The sequence below is a fragment of the Nicotiana tabacum genome, chromosome 12 (genome assembly GCF_000715075.1).
Source record: "Nicotiana tabacum cultivar K326 chromosome 12, ASM71507v2, whole genome shotgun sequence".
In the NCBI taxonomy this organism is placed as follows: Eukaryota; Viridiplantae; Streptophyta; class Magnoliopsida; order Solanales; family Solanaceae; genus Nicotiana; species Nicotiana tabacum.
In genome coordinates this window covers 62,007,447-62,024,333 of record NC_134091.1, presented here as the reverse complement: position 1 = coordinate 62,024,333, position 16,887 = coordinate 62,007,447, and the positions used below count along the sequence as shown (strand labels likewise).

Genomic DNA, 16,887 nt, shown 5'->3' with positions numbered 1-16,887 from the left:
TCTGAATAGCTCTGTAAATCATGAAACATTTATAATGTCATGCATGTGCGTATAAATATCATATCATGCATAGGTATATGCGTACATAACATCATCAAGCCTCTGAGGGCATCCCATCATATCATCTCGGCCTTTGTGGGCGAAATCATCAACGTATACTAACTGATCAGGTGGTAATGTATATTTAACGCCATAACATTTCGCCATACCCTATATACATATAATATACGTGTATATAACGTTATCTGGTCATGGGTCAATGTACATGTATAAATGAATGTAATGCATAAAAAGTAAGTCAATAAGATCTCTCGGGATGTCATAAGATCAATATGCCTTCGGTTAATATCATGAAATAAACTTTCTCAAATTATTTATTATCTAAGACCCATGAATAGACGATATAATAACAGGACACATTGGGAATTGAGAACACCCCTAGTACTTCTATGAATAGAGTCATTTATAAAAGTTGCGTATTTGCTCGTTTCGCTGTATCATATGGATCATACCAAAAGGAAAAAAGGGATAGCCTTGACATACCTTATCACAGTCTGTCCAATGACCACATTGAACTTATCTTATCGCACATTAATCCACAACAATGATAATAATACTATCATTAAGCTACGAATAATACAACTATCGTACAACGAATGACAAACTTATTTTATATTACAATGAGCAGCATCTCCCATGTTTTCCTTGCTTTCCTCAAGTCCATCAAAACAACAATAACACATACAACCTTAAACTATATACCTTCAGCACCACAACACACCCAACATCCCAACAACACCAATCAATCTACACAACAACAAGTGCACAAATGTCACCAACGAAACTACTATTTAACACGATAAGCGACAAGCTTGGATTGGAACCAAACCCCAACTCTTTTTCTATCTCCCCTGTACTTACAACACCATCAACATGTCCATCATATAAACATATATATTGACATGACATTCCAACCTTATATCCATCATAAAAGTAACATCAAACAACCCAACAAGATATAACAACAACATGAACAACTTCTAGGTATTATGTGGTTGCTTCTTCTCCTATTTACAACATCATCGACATACTCAACATATTGACAAGCATAAAAACAATAAGAATATTATAACCAAGCTATTCCCCACGATTTTCAGCCATATGAAGTCATATACACAACTCCAAAATAGTCCAATAAGAGACAATAACTTCTTATACAATTTCAAGTTCTATCTTGTAATTCTTCATCCAAATAACATTATCAAAACATAGATAAGCTTAAGCTCAAGAAATAGGGTGTTATACATACCCTAAATAATCAGAACAAACTCGAACAAAAGCTTCCCTTATAGGGTGTTATACATACCTTAAATAATCAGAAGATGTAATGAGTGCAACTAGATAGTTCTTTAACAATGCTGAGGTTTATAAGCCAATCAATTGTACACTGATCTCCAAAGTCAAAAATCCAACCTTGGTAATAAAATTTGATAGTTATAAAACAAATTCAATTAAATTTATAAAAAATAAATACTTTTGGTATGCATTAAATATTTTGCAAATAATGCTTAGAGTTAATGACAAATGTATTAAAAAAATTAAGAACCAATATTTGGAGGTACGATTTTTGCAGCTTCTACTGTTGTCTACTTTTTGTGTTTATTGTCATTTTTAGGTGTATTTTTAATTTTTTTTAAATCTATTTTTAGTGTTTGGTGTAATTATTGGTGTTGCAGATTTCGAGATTTGATATGATTTCCTAATATTTCTAAGTTAATTTTTTTTTTTCCTAAAAACTAAAGTGCTCAATATTGGAAAACCTAAAGGACTAAAATTGTTCAATAGCATATTTAAGGGACTATTTAAATCTTTCCCCCAAACTTAAGGGAATCATTTTTGTCATTTTCCCCGAAAATTTAAAAACAAAGTTTTGGGGGGGTATCATGACTTCATGATAAAGTTTAGTGATAAAGTGTAATTTACTCTTTTTAGTTTCTTCCCTTCTTCCCGTTTCAATTTGGAAATTCCTGCAAATACTCAATTCCAGCTTCTCAGTTGAATCATGGAGTCATCAGCCTACGAGCTGAATGCCTTATCATCGTGGGAATATCTGAGTCTATTCCTCTTTCGTCCCCTTCTTGCTATCATCTTCGTCCTCTCCTTACTCCTCTTAGGTCTGTCTATTTTTGTAAAAAATCTCGAATTTCAGCTAAAAGCATTTTGATTGTGAAAATTTTGTGCAGGTTGGTTCTTGGCCTGGAAATTAGTTCTGGTTCATGTACCTTTGGTACAAGAAATATTTGGTTTGCGGAAGAAACCCGTTAACCGGAAACCCGAAAATCGGCGGCGGTTGACTCAATTCTACAACAACCTGAACTCACAATCTTCTGTTTCCCAATGGTAAAATTTTGTCTAATCTTAGTAATCTAAGACCTTGGGACTCAGAAAAAGATTTAAATTCTATTTGATCTCTATATTTGCGTCCCAGAGAATTAGTGATTTATCGGATTCTGTAGTTTCAAAACTAATTTTTTAATTGATTGTTTTTTTTAAATGTTTGCGGTTATTCAATTGTCTTTCCACAAATACTATAATTGTTTTTCCACAAATACTATAATTGTTAATCTTACTCTCTCTTTTTTGTGCTTTGCTTAAAAGGATGTAGAGTATTAGAGATTAGTACAAATTTTGGTGGGGGTATTTGGTACCCTTTAGAGTCTCGTACCAAAACTTCCATAGAAAAAGAATTGGGGGAATAATAATTCATAATTAGCTCAAACACATTTAGGTTGGAATCCGTATTTGTTAAAACATCAACTACTTGAGTGCCCTCCCTATATGTGTGACCAACTATTGGGTTTCCTAGCTCAACCAGAAGGTACCTGCAACCATTAATGATTTACAAATAACCAAATATGTTTCTTAGTTCCTATGTGATTTATCAGTCTGTAAACTAAAAGTCATAACAACAACAACAACAACATACCCAGTGTATTCCCACAAATAGGGTTTGGGGAGGATAGTATGTGCGCACACCTTTGTGCAGGTAGAGGGTCAACTAAAAGCCATAACATTGGAAGCAAATTCCGTAGATCACTATCCTTTTCCCCCTTGCCTTCCCCGATCGCTTTCTGTAATCTGATTTTACTAAATGTTGTAACAACTTACTAATTTCTTTTTGCTGAATTTAACAACTTATTAAATTTTTTTGTGAATTTAATAACTTACTATACTTTTCATTTCATCAATTATGAGACAAAGAAAGAAAAGAACCAAAGAGTACCATGCCCCTCCTGTATAAACTACTCATTCTGTACCAATCTTTCATGATTCGATGAGTCACCAAGATGTAGGATGTTCTTTTCATAACCTTTCCGTTATTTAAATTTTGATGATGTTCTATGCCCTTTGTTGTTTGATTTCTTACCCTTTTAACCATCCACGTGCCTAGGTTATATGTAGAGTCTTAATTGGTCCTTTTTATATGTAAGAAATTCAAAGTGGTAAAAGTCCGTAAATAAAAATACCAGAGCAAAGGTTTGGATGAACCACAATGCAATCTAACAATATTTGGTAGTCAAGCACTAAAGTCTAAGAGATTGTCTTATGTGAAGAAAATCCAGAATGAAATCACACAGGAATTAGACTGCTGCTGAGAAACATTATATTCCTCAAAACCTTTTAGGATATATAGAGCTAGAGCTACTTCTGAAACCTTTCTTGGCCTAATTCCAGAATGTTTCTCAGTAGCAGTCTAGTAATCCTGCTGATCAGTTGTAGCTACCTAGGCCAACTGATCAGCAGGATTACTGGACTGCTTCTGATAAAATAACATTCCTCCGAACCTCCATATAGAGCCTCTGCAACCATCAATCTACGCCAACTTTCCTCCTAAATGTGGATTTGGAACCGGTCATGCTTTGAGAAGTTCATATAAGTGGAGTTAACTTTGAATACCTAACTCTTTTGTAAAAATCATTTAATTGATATATGGAGTGTTATCATTTAATCACTTTTAACATCTAGATTCAATATCCATTCTGAGAAAAGGAGATCGAAAATGAACTATACTTTAAACGACATGAGAATTTCAGTCATTGTTTTGCAGATAATTGTACTATAATCATAATCTGTTGTCAGTGGAGTGAATTTCCTTGGCTTAATTAATTTTCTCTCTCCTCCCTGCATCCTTCCTTTCTTTGTTATTCAAATTGATGAATAGCTTGATCGGTTCTGATAAACTGAAAGAGAGAGCGGGAATCTTTAAAAATTAAGGGAAATATCCTATTTCCATCTATTTGGTGAGACAGCTATCTATTCTTGATTCATCAAATAGGAAGCGATCTATATATCTGCTAAAACAAAAGACCAGATCGGCAGATCGAATAGAAAATTTTGGATTTTTTGGTTTGTTTGTGGTTTTCTGGTCTGAGTTTAGATAAAGGATTTTAAAATTTTGGGCATTCAGTTTTTATTATAAGGATGTTGCAGCTTCACTTAGGCTTGAACTCGTCTTTTCAAAGTTTTAGTCTTTCTTTATCTGCCTCACTTTCTTACATTTACACTCGGGGGCACACTTAGTATTTTGCCCAGAAGTATGTGATTTGGGCAAAGGATACATGTGAATGATTGTGAAGATGAGATCTACTTAATTTTTCCTGTACGAAGATTCTTTCTTGTTTATTTGTTTGTCATTTTTTGAGAAGGGTGAAAAAAGGAAATGAGTTGAGCATCCTGATGTTTTTTTAAAGAACTCTTTGGTTGTGGTGTAAAATATTAAATGGCTACTCCAAAATATAAGATTACCTTTATTTATGAAATTTTGATAATTATTAGTGTAAGTATCTCTTTTCCATCAAAGAATTCTTGAAAAAAATACCATTTGTTTGTTTCATGCAGTTATTTCTGTGGAAAGTGTGCTTAATTATCTTGTCAAGTTTATGATCTCATCTAGTTTATACTAATTCAAAATTTGTTAATCCATAGCCAACAATGATGATGGCGCCAAATGAAAAGGCAAAACTGGAAACACCAAAACAATAAAGCGAAGAACCAAATAAAAAAGCCAAAGTGAAAAAATGATTGTATTCTCTCAAATTCAAAAACTGATTGTTTGAATAAAAAAATATGAACTCGAACTGAATAGCCAAATGTACTCCCCTGGTTTGGAAGAGGGGGAGGGTGAAGGAACTAGAGCTGTTACTTTCTGGATAGGTGTATATTGAGTGTTCCTTGTCAGAAAGGTATAAATGGAGTATTGTTCTAGTCACTCGAAATTATGTTCTCTGCCACTCTGAAATAGTCAGTGGAACTTCGCGTGATTACCATTAGTTTCTTTTATGCCCTTATGTTCTAGGTTCTAAGATTAACTATCCTAAATAACCTAGCCTAACATAAAATTTATACTTTCTATGATAATATTCTTTCACCATCCCAAATAGACTAACTGATCTTAAATCTACTCCTTCTAGCTAAATATCCATTTTGTGTGCAGTTCTGCTGACTTGCAATTCATGAAGAATAATTTCCTACACGTCAAATTATTCTCTCTTTTATATCTGGGATCGCCTCTACTTTATCATTTACAATCCTGAATGACCTGGCGTGATGTAATGTTCATCTTTCTGCATAATTTAACATATTCTGTGCTGTTCTAGCGACTTGGAATTTCTGTGGAACAATTTCCTGCCTGTCAAATTATGCTTTCAGGTGCTGTGATATAGTTAGTGGAACTTCAAAGGATTGATGATTAGTTTTTCTTTTTCCCTGTATCCACAACCCCGCTAAGGATATGCCAGAGGGTCATGAGATACATGTGCTAGGCAATAGAAGTCTTTGGTGGTTGAAGACTGACTGTCTTGGTCTCATAAAACACAAACATAGCAGTGGTAGTCAGAGTAGTTTTACCTGTGAGATGAATATTTAAGCTCTGATCTTGCTAGGTGTCAGAAGTATCACTCGTCCTTGTTAGGTAACTACAGATTTGAACATATTTTGAGGAGAGACATTTGTTAACATGCAACAGTGAGGAAACAGATTCGTTGATGAGCAAGCTTTCTCTCCTCTTCTTTAAGCGTCGAAATTTTAAGGACACTGTCACATTTTGTTGTATTATTAAGTTTTGCGTTAACATAGCATATCTTGTTGTTAAGAAATACATTCTTTCACAGAAAAGCTTTATCTTCATTTGTCATTTCAGCTTTAACATTTTAAGGAAGCTGTCATATGTTGTTGTATAGGTTTTTCTTTAACTCAACATCTTCTTCTTGATCATTTTAACATGAATGTAAACTCTATTTCAAGCACAAAAAATATCTTAGCATTTTTTTACCTGCTGAGCTTGCAGTTGTTCAGCTTTGTGTGATTTAATTTGATTGTAGACTGTATAGGTAAGCTTATGGTGCCCATGATTAGGAGCTGAAGTTTCTTGTGCTTTGGGAAGTTGTCAGGCGTTAATCTCCGTCATCAGCACATTTATCTTCAGCTGATCTTGATTCACGCTTAAACACTTAGTTCATCATTTTCCTCATATGATGTTCTTTCATAAGTATATGACGTTTGGGGTAGTTGTTGCAAGGCCAATCACTGGGAAGCACATCGTCGAAATTGATGATTAAATCTGCGTATATTTAATAGATGCACGTGTTGTGTTTTATAAGAAGAGGATCCCTTTTTCTTTTGATCATGATATTATGCAATAATCTAAGTATATCTGATTAATTTTTCTTTATATTTTGTCCCTAATGTTTAGATTTTTGCTTTACGAAGTTTTCAACTGTTGGTATGCAACTTGTTGAAAACTAGAAGTTTTACTGTTAAAGGTGAAATGGCGAAAGTGAAGGGGAACAAATGTTAAACACTCCAACATACGAGGGAATATATGAAAATTTAGCCTAGTTGAATAGAAACAAATTATCAGGATAGCTATAGGGTTTAGAACAATAAAGCTCATTTACTATGTTGGACTTTCCACACAGTACAAAGTTGAACTGTTAATATGCATTTGGAGAGAGAAGTGCGACTTCATTTTTTTTCTCTATAAAATAACTTTATTTGAGAAAATTGAAGTTTCTAAGGACCCGTTTGGCCATGAGTTTTGCCAAAATAAATTTGAGATTTATTTGGCAAACACATGTTTGGCCATAGATTTTGCCCACATTTTGACAAAATTTCAAATCCAAAATCCCAAAATTACCTCAATTGCTGATTTTGGCCCAAAACATGACCGTTACATTTTTAAATTTTTTTAAATATTACCCAAAACTTTTATAATTTATAAAAGAGCCCACATTTATTACGACCAACTAAATATTTGATGAATATGCTCCCTTATCAGCTCAATCCTTTGTGCATCTTACTTTTGCTTCTGATTTGTAGGCTAAATGGCTTTCTGAACACTCATATCAGTTAATTTCTTAATTAGGAGCCGTAATTCTCTAATGGGATTTCACTGTAATTAATGATTTATATAGTTCATTATAAAAATGATAATTTTGTACCAAACTTATTTATGTTTAGGGCTATGGTTTGTGATAATGATACTATTGGGTATTTGTGATAGTTGTTAGAACTTGTGGGTATAAGTCATGTTTCATGTTTTTTCAAATAAAAAGTGAAATATGTTTTGAAAAAATATGTCCAAACACATTTTCATTTTCAAATAAAACTTTACCAAAATCAGATTTTTCAAAATAAATTTGGGAATTTATAGTGAACGCTAGCTAAGATTGAGCCAAATAAGCTTTTGGATGAGGTCAATATAGACCGTCACTGTGCGCTGTGGTGTACATAATCCTCCTTCCCCAGTTTATTGCCAAATAAGCGTCTTTCAAGATTACATTCTTCTCTTGGCTCTTTTTTGTTTAAATCATGCTTTGAGATCACTTGAATGTGGCAATTACCGTGTGTTTCTAATTTATTTTTACTTTTTCTTTGGTTGATAAGTACAAATGTAATTATACTGTGGTTTCAGTGTAAGCAACATAATGACATACTATATCTAGGGGAACTTTTATCATAGTATCGCTTGGTTTAATCTCAGAACCAACGTATCTACTCCTTCAGTCCTTTGTCTAGAATTGAGGTATCGTTGTATTTCGATATTCTTGCATTGCATGATTTGGTGCTAAATCAATGGTCATACACTAATATTTGAAATATCACTTGTCCTAGCCATCTAGATACTTTTCTTGCCTGAATATTTCTTTGGAGTATATACATTCATGAGCTCTGCTTGTTCCGCACATGAAAGCTGAACTTATATATCCGTATTAGAATCGCAGTTGGTAAAAGAATCATCTTTATTGAGGTTACCAGAGCTGGCATTTAAAATTTAGACAACAATAACAAACCCAGTGAATTCTCATAAGTCTCCCATAAGTGGGGTCTGGGAAGAATAAGATACGCAGCCTTACCCCTACCCTGGAAGGGCAGAGAGACTGTATCCGATAGATCATCGGCTAAAGTAAAGGCAACAAGTAGTAACAACAACAAGATAAAAAGACAAGACCAAATCCAAGATAGCAATTACACGCTAGGTAGTTATAGCAATCTAAGAATAAAAAGATATCATACTAGCACTAATGCTACGACTGAGAAGACAAAGGGAAAATGCTCAGCTACTTACTAACTTACTACCCTAATCCTCGACCTTCACACCCTCCTATCAAGGGTCATGTCCTCAGTAAGCTTCAACTGCGCCATGCCCCGCCCAATCACCTCTCCCAAAGACTTCTTTGGCCTACCTCTACCCCTCCTTATATCCACCAAGGCTAACCCCCCACACCTCCTAACAGGGGCTTCTATGCTTCTCCACTTAACATACCCTAATCATCTCAACCTCGCCTCCCACATTTAAAATTTAGGAAGAAAAGAAAAAAGGCAAAATAACAAATGATTTTTGTATGCCCAGAATCAAGTTAGATATTAGAAACTCATTTTTCACAGTAGAAATGACACTCCAAAGGGCTGCTCTTTAGAAATAAGCCAGTGCGTTCTGAATTTCAATTTTTCAGTTTAATATTTCAGGATAAAAGTGTTCCGAATTATCGTGAAGTTAAAATTTTTAGTTTAAAATTTCAGGACAAAATAAGTAGTGTCTAAATAGCATCGCAGAGAATGACTGTCCGTGCACTTCCCCTCTTAGTGATATCAGCGTAACAATCTTGAAGAGACGAAGAACAACCATTAACAGCAAAACCATGGATTTGCATTATTTAAAAGATATTATTTATATTTTAGCTGTTCTGGATTGATGGTGGTGTATAAACGAGCATCCAATTATAAGTGTGACATATTTATATCATGTTGTTGGTGATAGGATAGCATATTTCGAACTCCAGCAGAAGAATTGACATGGTCGAGCTAGTCACTAGTAGTGTTCCTTTTTGTTTGTTAGTCCGACTTGGCGGTATAGAGTATTGACGTGAATCAAACCGTCGTAACTCTTATTCATAATAACCCGTTGGAGTATCCGAGGTTGGTTGGTTGTCTAATACCTTTCACAATCTATGTTTTTGCTTTTTCGTTTTTCTTTTTAAATTCTCTTTTTGCTCCTAGAGGGCCTTTTCTGCTAAGATGGTGCTATGCTACTCTACTATTTTGATGTAAAATTTTATTTACAACATTTACGAGTTTTTCTTTGCGGAAATAAATTCTTTATAATTACGATTTAAATTAACGATCATAAATATTATTACACTTGCTTCTCCTATTAGCCCATGTGAAGGATATTTATAAGTAAAGCTAAATCAAAGTTGTTCCTGCGAAAGTACTTATTTGTACATATTTGATGTCTCATTACTTTCTGTATGTATGCCTAAGTCTTGCACTAAAGGTATTCCCAACATGCAACATAAGATAATAACAATTCTAGGCACATTAAAAATTTATGTACATGTTAAAGATCAAATATAAAATGTATCTTGTGAAGAGAGTCTTATTTCAAAAATTTCTTCGATAGGCGTATCCATACCTAGACTGATCCTTGCTATCAACTCGTTGATCAATGAAACCCACAAACAAATTGAAAAATTTGTGATGAAGTTTTCTCCAAAAGCTTCAACTCAAAATAAAAAGAACAGGAGAAACAGTTTTCTTGTTAATAATATTTTCTCTCTTGTCTTTGTATTGCACTCTTACTTTTACAAAGTAATTTTCTTCTCAAGATTCCGACATCTTTCCTCCATCACTCTTTATATAGCATCATGTATAAATCTTTTTCCTGTTTAGTTGAAGTAATGATTTATTTGAGATAAAAGTTTATTCCAAAAAATAAACATTATAGAATTTCATGGAAAAATTAGAATCCCATTCTTAATGGGATACATTGCCGCAAGTCCTCTTAGGGACTTTACATGTGAATCCAAATTCCAATTGGATTTCACTTAATAAGTCTCCATCTGTGCTACCAAAAAATATAATAATATTTTATTTATACTAATAATTTAATTTATTTGAATTAAGTTCTCTAATTTAATTATCAAATAATAAATTAATTAATTCTTTGGCAAAGATCAGAACATTCGTCAGTGTGCAACCTCATAGGTTCAATACTAAATCGGTAGTGAATTAATCAATTAATATACTAATCAAGGGTAGCGTCTAGCAACACTCCTTAATAACCAGATAAACTGAAGTATACAATTTACTCTCAAGAACCCATAGAAGAATAAAGTTGTATTTTCTTCTGTATATATAGTTTTGAGTCACCTTATGATATGGTTCAACTGTCAAATCCCAATAAGTGACCAACTATGTGTTCATGTCAAATATAATCGACCATTAAATGTCCTAAGAAACTCTTTTCTTCATTTATTCAATTGTCCTGGTCAAGGTCTTAATTTGGTCGTTTATAGTTCATGACAACATAGAGTTTAAACTCATTACCAAGAGTTGGTATGTTTCATCTTGATCAATCACTAATTCTACAAGTATTTAATCATGCCCGATATCTTTTCAACTATAACCCTAGGGCTATAGTTATCAAAGCACAATAAATAACTTGTACATTACTATGACGATCACAGGTCAAATGAAACTCTTACGTCACATTCTTCAAGAAAATATCCTATTGACAGTTTATGATAATTTTAACCATTAGGAATTCTCCAATGAATCGGTTCAATGATCTTATCTCTATATACATCATCTATACATGTGATTTAGTTAATGAGATCAACTAATCTTTATCCCATAAAGATGATCACATAGATATTGATCTAACTGGATTACTAATGTCCAAATTAATAATCCTATGATCAAGAACAACTTTAGATTAAATCATAAGAAACTTACTCTCATTATCATGATCTCCATCACGATGACAAGTCTCAAAATTTAATCAAGGACCTTATCAAATTAATCAAGCAATTAATAATAACTATGATAAAAGAATATCAATTGCGATATAATTTTATATCAAATAACGTTCACAAAAAAATATTCAAATTATCGAACATGAGGTTGGATCTAGGGATCCCTAACAATCTCACTCGAGTCAATCGCTCTTGTTCTTTATTCCCAATTTTCACGTGTGCTTGTCAAACTCCTTTGCTCCAAGAGCTTTAGTGAATAGGTTTTCAATATTTTCCTTTCCATCAACCTTTTGAATTTCGACGTCTCCACGTTCAATAATTTCTCTTATCAAGCGATACCTTCGCAGAACGTATTTGGATTTTTGGTGTGAGTTTGTTTCCTTTGCTTGAGCAATGGCTCTAGTATTGTCACATAATAATGGAACTGCAGCTTCTATTGAAGAAACTACACCAAGTTCAATTAAGAACTTTTTTATCCATACAACTTCCTTAGCAGCTTATTAGTTTCTACATATTCTGCTTCAGTCACTAAATCAACTATTATAGCTTGTTTGGAACTTTTCCCACTCACTGCACCACTAATGTTAATACATAACAAGAAATAGATTTTATATCATCTTTATCTGAAGAGAAACATGCATCAGTATAACCTTCAAGTTTCAGCCCAGAATCTCCATAGATAAGGAATTAGTCTTTAATCCTTCTTAAGTACTTAAGAATAGTCTTTACCACCTTTCAATGTTTCTCACCAGGATTAGCTAGATATCGGCTAGTCAATCCTAGTACATAAGCCACATCAGGACGTGTACATGTTATGGTATATGTCACACCTCCCTTTTTCGGGTGATTGCGGAAAAAAGGGGTTTTTACAATTAAAGTAAAATTATTTGAAAATGGATTGATTTTATTTATTTTTGAAAGATTCGCCACTTAAATAATTTATTATGGTGTTCCAAGTCACCATTTATTTTGAATTCCAATTTAAGAAAAGTTTTGACTTTGTTCATGTGTAACAGTCCGACATGTCATTTTGCTTTCTAGATCCCTGTTTCCCTATTTAAGACTTTTTATATATGCTTTTACTATTTTATGAATTGGAGGGACAGTTGGTTTGGTTTTGGGAGGGTTCGGGTTGAATCTGGAACACTTTGTTCCATTATAATGGCCTAAGGTGGCCAAGTTTATCTTGAGTCAATACTTTGAGTAAATGACCTCGAAATCGGAATTTGAAGGTTCCAATAGGTTCGTATGATGATTTTGTACTTGGGCATATGTTCGGATTGAGTTTCGGGTGCTGGGAGCATTTTGGCGCTTATTGTTGAAAGTTGGTATATTGAAGGTTTTAGAGTTTTCTAAGTTTGATTTGAAGTAGACTTTGGTGTTACGATGTCTATTTGGGATTCTGAGCCTTGAAATAGGTCCGTATGGTGATTTCTGACTTGTGCATAAAATTTGGCGTCATTCTGAGTTGTCTAAGTATGATTCGTCGCGTTCGGAACTAGTAGAAGAAGTTTGAAGTTCAAAGGTTGATTAATTTGGTTTTGAGGTGTGCTCTTGATTTCGATATTATTTTACGTGTTCCAAGACATCGAGAAGGTCCTTAGTATATTTATGAACTTATTGGTACAATTGGATGGGGTTTCGGGTGGTTCAAGTGAGTTTTGGACCATCCGAAGCAAAGTTGAAGCTGACAGATTTTCTGGTGCTGGTTTTGTTCTTCGCGAGCGTGGTAGGAATCACGCGTTCGCGATGAAGGATTTTGGGCTGGGGTAATTTTTATGCTTTGCGTTCGCGGTCTGGTCATCGCGTTCATGGAGCATTGGGGTTAGTGGTCAATGCGATCGCGTTCTGGGTGTCGCGTTCCCGAAGAGGTAGGCCGGCTGGGGCATGACGGGTCTTTGGCCTTCGCGTTCATGAAGGGCCGTCCGTATTTGTGAAAGGTAGTCCAGGTTAGGCATCACGATCGTGGAGCCCTGGTCATGTCCGCGATGAGGATTTTTGGGGCGATTGCAGTTTTGCATTCGCGATCACGAGGCTTCCGCGATCACGAAGAAGGAATGCCTCGGAAGAATACATTTTAATAACGGGACTTAGGCTCATTTTTCCCATTTCTCATTTGGCTTGGCCGATTTTGAAGCTTCTTGGAGGGGGGTTTTCATCAAGAATTATAAAGTAAGTGGTTTCTACCTTATGTGAGTTAAATACATAGATTATGGGTAGATTTTAACATAGAATTTAGTAGGATTATGGGATTTTATTGAAAAACCCAGGGTTTAGTAAAAATAGAATTTGACCACGAAATTGATTATAGAATTCGGTATAAATTATATATTTGAGTTCGTTAGGTCATGGGTAGCGATTATCTACAAAATGTTTTGGAATCCGGGCACGTGGACCCGGGGTTGACTTTTATGGACTTTTCGAGTTGGATTGAAAAATTACTCTAATAGTTAAATTATGAAATTTTGAGCATATATTAATTTATTTATACGTCCTTTGATTAGTTTCGAGTTGCTCGACGTTGCTTTGAGGCGACTAGTGAGACTTTAGAGCCGAGTAGAGGGCTTGGAAGCGAGGTAAGTCTCTTGCTTAATCTTTTAAGAGGAAAACTATCCTCCTAGGTATTCTAATTGTTGTGTGCTATTTGTTATGGGTGCTACATACATACGAAGTGACGAGAGTCCATGCGTAGCTAAAAATCATGTTTATGTCCGGGTAGACTTAGGACTTTACCATGCAATATTTGTATTATTTGAACTAAACTTGTTAGTTTTATTACTTAAATTTATAATTGTGATTGGATTAGAATTAATTTTAGGCCGAGCCTCTTTACCTTGAGTTTTGGCGGGATACTTGATTGTCAGTAAAAATCATGCTTTCTTTATGTTCTTATACTTATTTTGTATTTATGTGACCCGTAGTTCAAAAAGTTCCTCTATTCTTGTGGATCAGGTCGTACGCCTCGGTAGTGCTATGAAATAGTATTATGGATCGGGTCGTATGACCTCTGAAGTGTACACTATTATTTGGTATTGGGCCGTACGATCTCGTCATAATTCATGCGTAATATCGCTAGGAGTCAGAATATACATGAGATTTCCTTCTTGACTTGAGACTTGACATTTACTTGATGTTCCTTATCAGTTTGAGATAACACATGGTATTTGAGAATTTTATATTATTATTATTATGTTAAATGATCATGTTAGTTACAGTTACGTACTTCATCGCTACTTATTGTGTTTCATGCCGGCCTATGTTTCATGCATTTTATTTATTGGAGCACTAGTAAGCGTCAATGTCGACCCCTCATCACTACATTTTTGAGGTTAGCCTAGAAACTTACTGGGTACGCGTTAATTTACGTACTCATACTACACTTTTGCAGTAATTGTGCAGGTAGTTCAGGCGGTCATTCGAGTGCGCATGCACACTATCCGGAGACTTAGTGGTGAGGTGCTCTCCATGCTTTGATCTGCAACACCCAGAGTCTCCTTCGTTTTATGTTTCATGTATACTTTATGGATTAGTAAGAATGTAAGTATGCCCCTAAGGTTTCTTCGCTTAACTTCATTTACTTATGAAACACATGATTTTAAGGTTCGTAAAAATGGAAAATTAAGTTGATGGTTCACCGTTGGCTTTCACCGTTGGGTCGTGACATTATGGTCTGTGAAATACAAAAGATCGGGTAGGAAATTCTATTAACCCGGGAGAAGTTGTGAGGCACTCCCGTATTCTGTGGTCTTAGCATGATCGCTTAACAAATTACACTTAGCTTATTTTATCTGAATTATTACAAGTTTTTAAAACTTATGTGCATTTTTACCTTTTAACCGCTTTTAATTATGCATTTTAAGTAATTTATTTGAAATAAATCGCGATGTCGCACACTTGTCGTGTGGTACATATTGCAAACCATGCCATGTGAAACGTACCGTAATTTACAACATGTTTGTTATTATTATTTGAAGTTGAGATGTCAAGTCGCATAAATGCGCACTTGAATTTGGAGTTAAGTATCACAATTGTGCCACGGGAACTGAACCCACAACTGTGATAATTATATTATTAATTGCACCTAAGAGCAGCTACAATATTCGTATGTTAATTAGTGTCCTAAGTTTGAGATTAAATGTGAAAGTCCAAAAATTATGAAATTTGTTTTGAGTACATGTATGGCTTGATAAGTGGGACTAAGTGCCTAACTTGTTGGTTTACGTGAATTATAGTCTGTGAATGGCTTGAGTTGACAAGGGATATTAAATCTGTGCAAAGAGTGCCGTTTTAGAAACAATCTAAGGTTTGATAAGACAATAAATCGTAAGAAGAGAAGGTAGCTTTATTTGATATATTTAAAATTCTGGACTTAGATATTCATAGAAATAAAACTGGGCTCAGTTGGAAGCCCAAACTCATATAACATATATCTCTAAGGTTGATACCTCATATGCCATCAACAGATCCCATTGGACCTTAAATTATTGGTGGCACGATCCCAAAACCACTAACTGGTCGTGATGGCGCCTAACTCACTTGCTAGGTAAGCCAAACATAACAAAAATAAAATATAAATACTGAATTAATAGAAATAGTACTAGTCTAAGGTTAATTAACATAAACAACAGCGTCGATACAAAATAATTCCCTCAGAATACAGAGTCATGAGCTCTAAAACGAAAATACAAGTTTGAAATGCCAATAACAATACTATCTGAATAAGAGACAACATTACAAAATTAAAAGAGATGCGAAGACTACAGTCGAAATGCAGCTCTACCTCGTCTCTCGGATAACTCAGCAAGCAAATCTCCGCTATTGGTGGCTCGACCCAATACTTGGATATGCACAATTAAGTGTAGAGTGTAGTATGAGTATAATCAACCCCATGTACTCAGCAAGTATCATAACTAACCTCGGCGAGAAAGCAGAAGCAAGAATTATAAATGATACTCGCTATAACCTGTACAGTTCATAAATCCAATAAGTACAGAACAATAACATGATCAAGTCATAATCACAGAAAGAACCACCTTGGTGCATCCAAATTACTTAACGTACTTTGCTTAGTCCATAATCCAACATATAAAGAAGATATGCAATTAAATCAAGTAGACAACTAAGGAAATTGCAAGTAAAGATGAAATGCAATAAACACTAGCCAACTTTTCCTCAGAATGTCCATAACCATACCAAATCACTGATCAGTTTCTTCAAACTACGTGTACACCATCAAGAAAGAACATGGGAGGGTGACCCTAGGGGGATGGATCCATATCCACACACTGTACGGACAATTCACATGTTGCATGGAAAACTCACGTGCTAATAATATCAACTGCACGGACAATTCACGTGCTACACGGACAACTGACATGCCAATAATATGAATATCTCGGATCCAAACGGGCAGTTCATGTGCTACACGGACAACTTACGTGCTAATAATATCAATCGCACGGACAACTCATGTGCCATTATCACAATCCAATCGGCGTGGTCACAAGCTTAATATCAAAATCTGCCCAGCATGGTCACATGCTCAATATCACTATCCGCTTGGCGTGGTCAT

At 34.7% G+C, this 16,887-nt stretch overlaps 1 protein-coding gene across 4 annotated transcripts; it reads left to right on the top strand.

Moving 5' to 3' along the window:
* Window positions 1-1,969: 1,969 nt before the first annotated feature.
* Window positions 1,970-6,730, top strand: LOC107766186 (uncharacterized). Of its 4 annotated transcripts, none has more exons than XR_012697321.1 (3): window positions 1,970-2,174; window positions 2,244-2,400; window positions 5,495-5,703. XR_012697321.1 is itself a non-coding variant. In XM_016584932.2 (3 exons), exons 1-3 carry the CDS (start codon window positions 2,063-2,065, stop codon window positions 5,744-5,746), a joined length of 306 nt encoding a protein of 101 aa, XP_016440418.1. In that variant the 5' UTR covers window positions 1,970-2,062; the 3' UTR covers window positions 5,747-5,878. The 4 variants fall into 4 exon arrangements, 1 of the variants encoding a protein (XP_016440418.1); XM_016584932.2 differs by lacking the exon at window positions 5,495-5,703 and adding an exon at window positions 5,710-5,878; XR_012697320.1 differs by lacking the exon at window positions 5,495-5,703 and adding an exon at window positions 6,390-6,730 and having other exon boundaries at window positions 1,973-2,174.
* Window positions 6,731-16,887: the final 10,157 nt, after the last annotated feature.

Coding starts and splice junctions, on each gene's coding strand:
- LOC107766186 (XM_016584932.2), top strand. CDS start 2,063: ATGGAGTCATCAGCCTACGAGCTGAATGCCTTATCATCGTGGGAATAT. Junction 2,175..2,243: donor CCTCTCCTTACTCCTCTTAG/GTCTGTCTATTT, acceptor AATTTTGTGCAG/GTTGGTTCTTGGCCTGGAAA. Junction 2,401..5,709: donor CAATCTTCTGTTTCCCAATG/GTAAAATTTTGT, acceptor TTATGCTTTCAG/GTGCTGTGATATAGTTAGTG.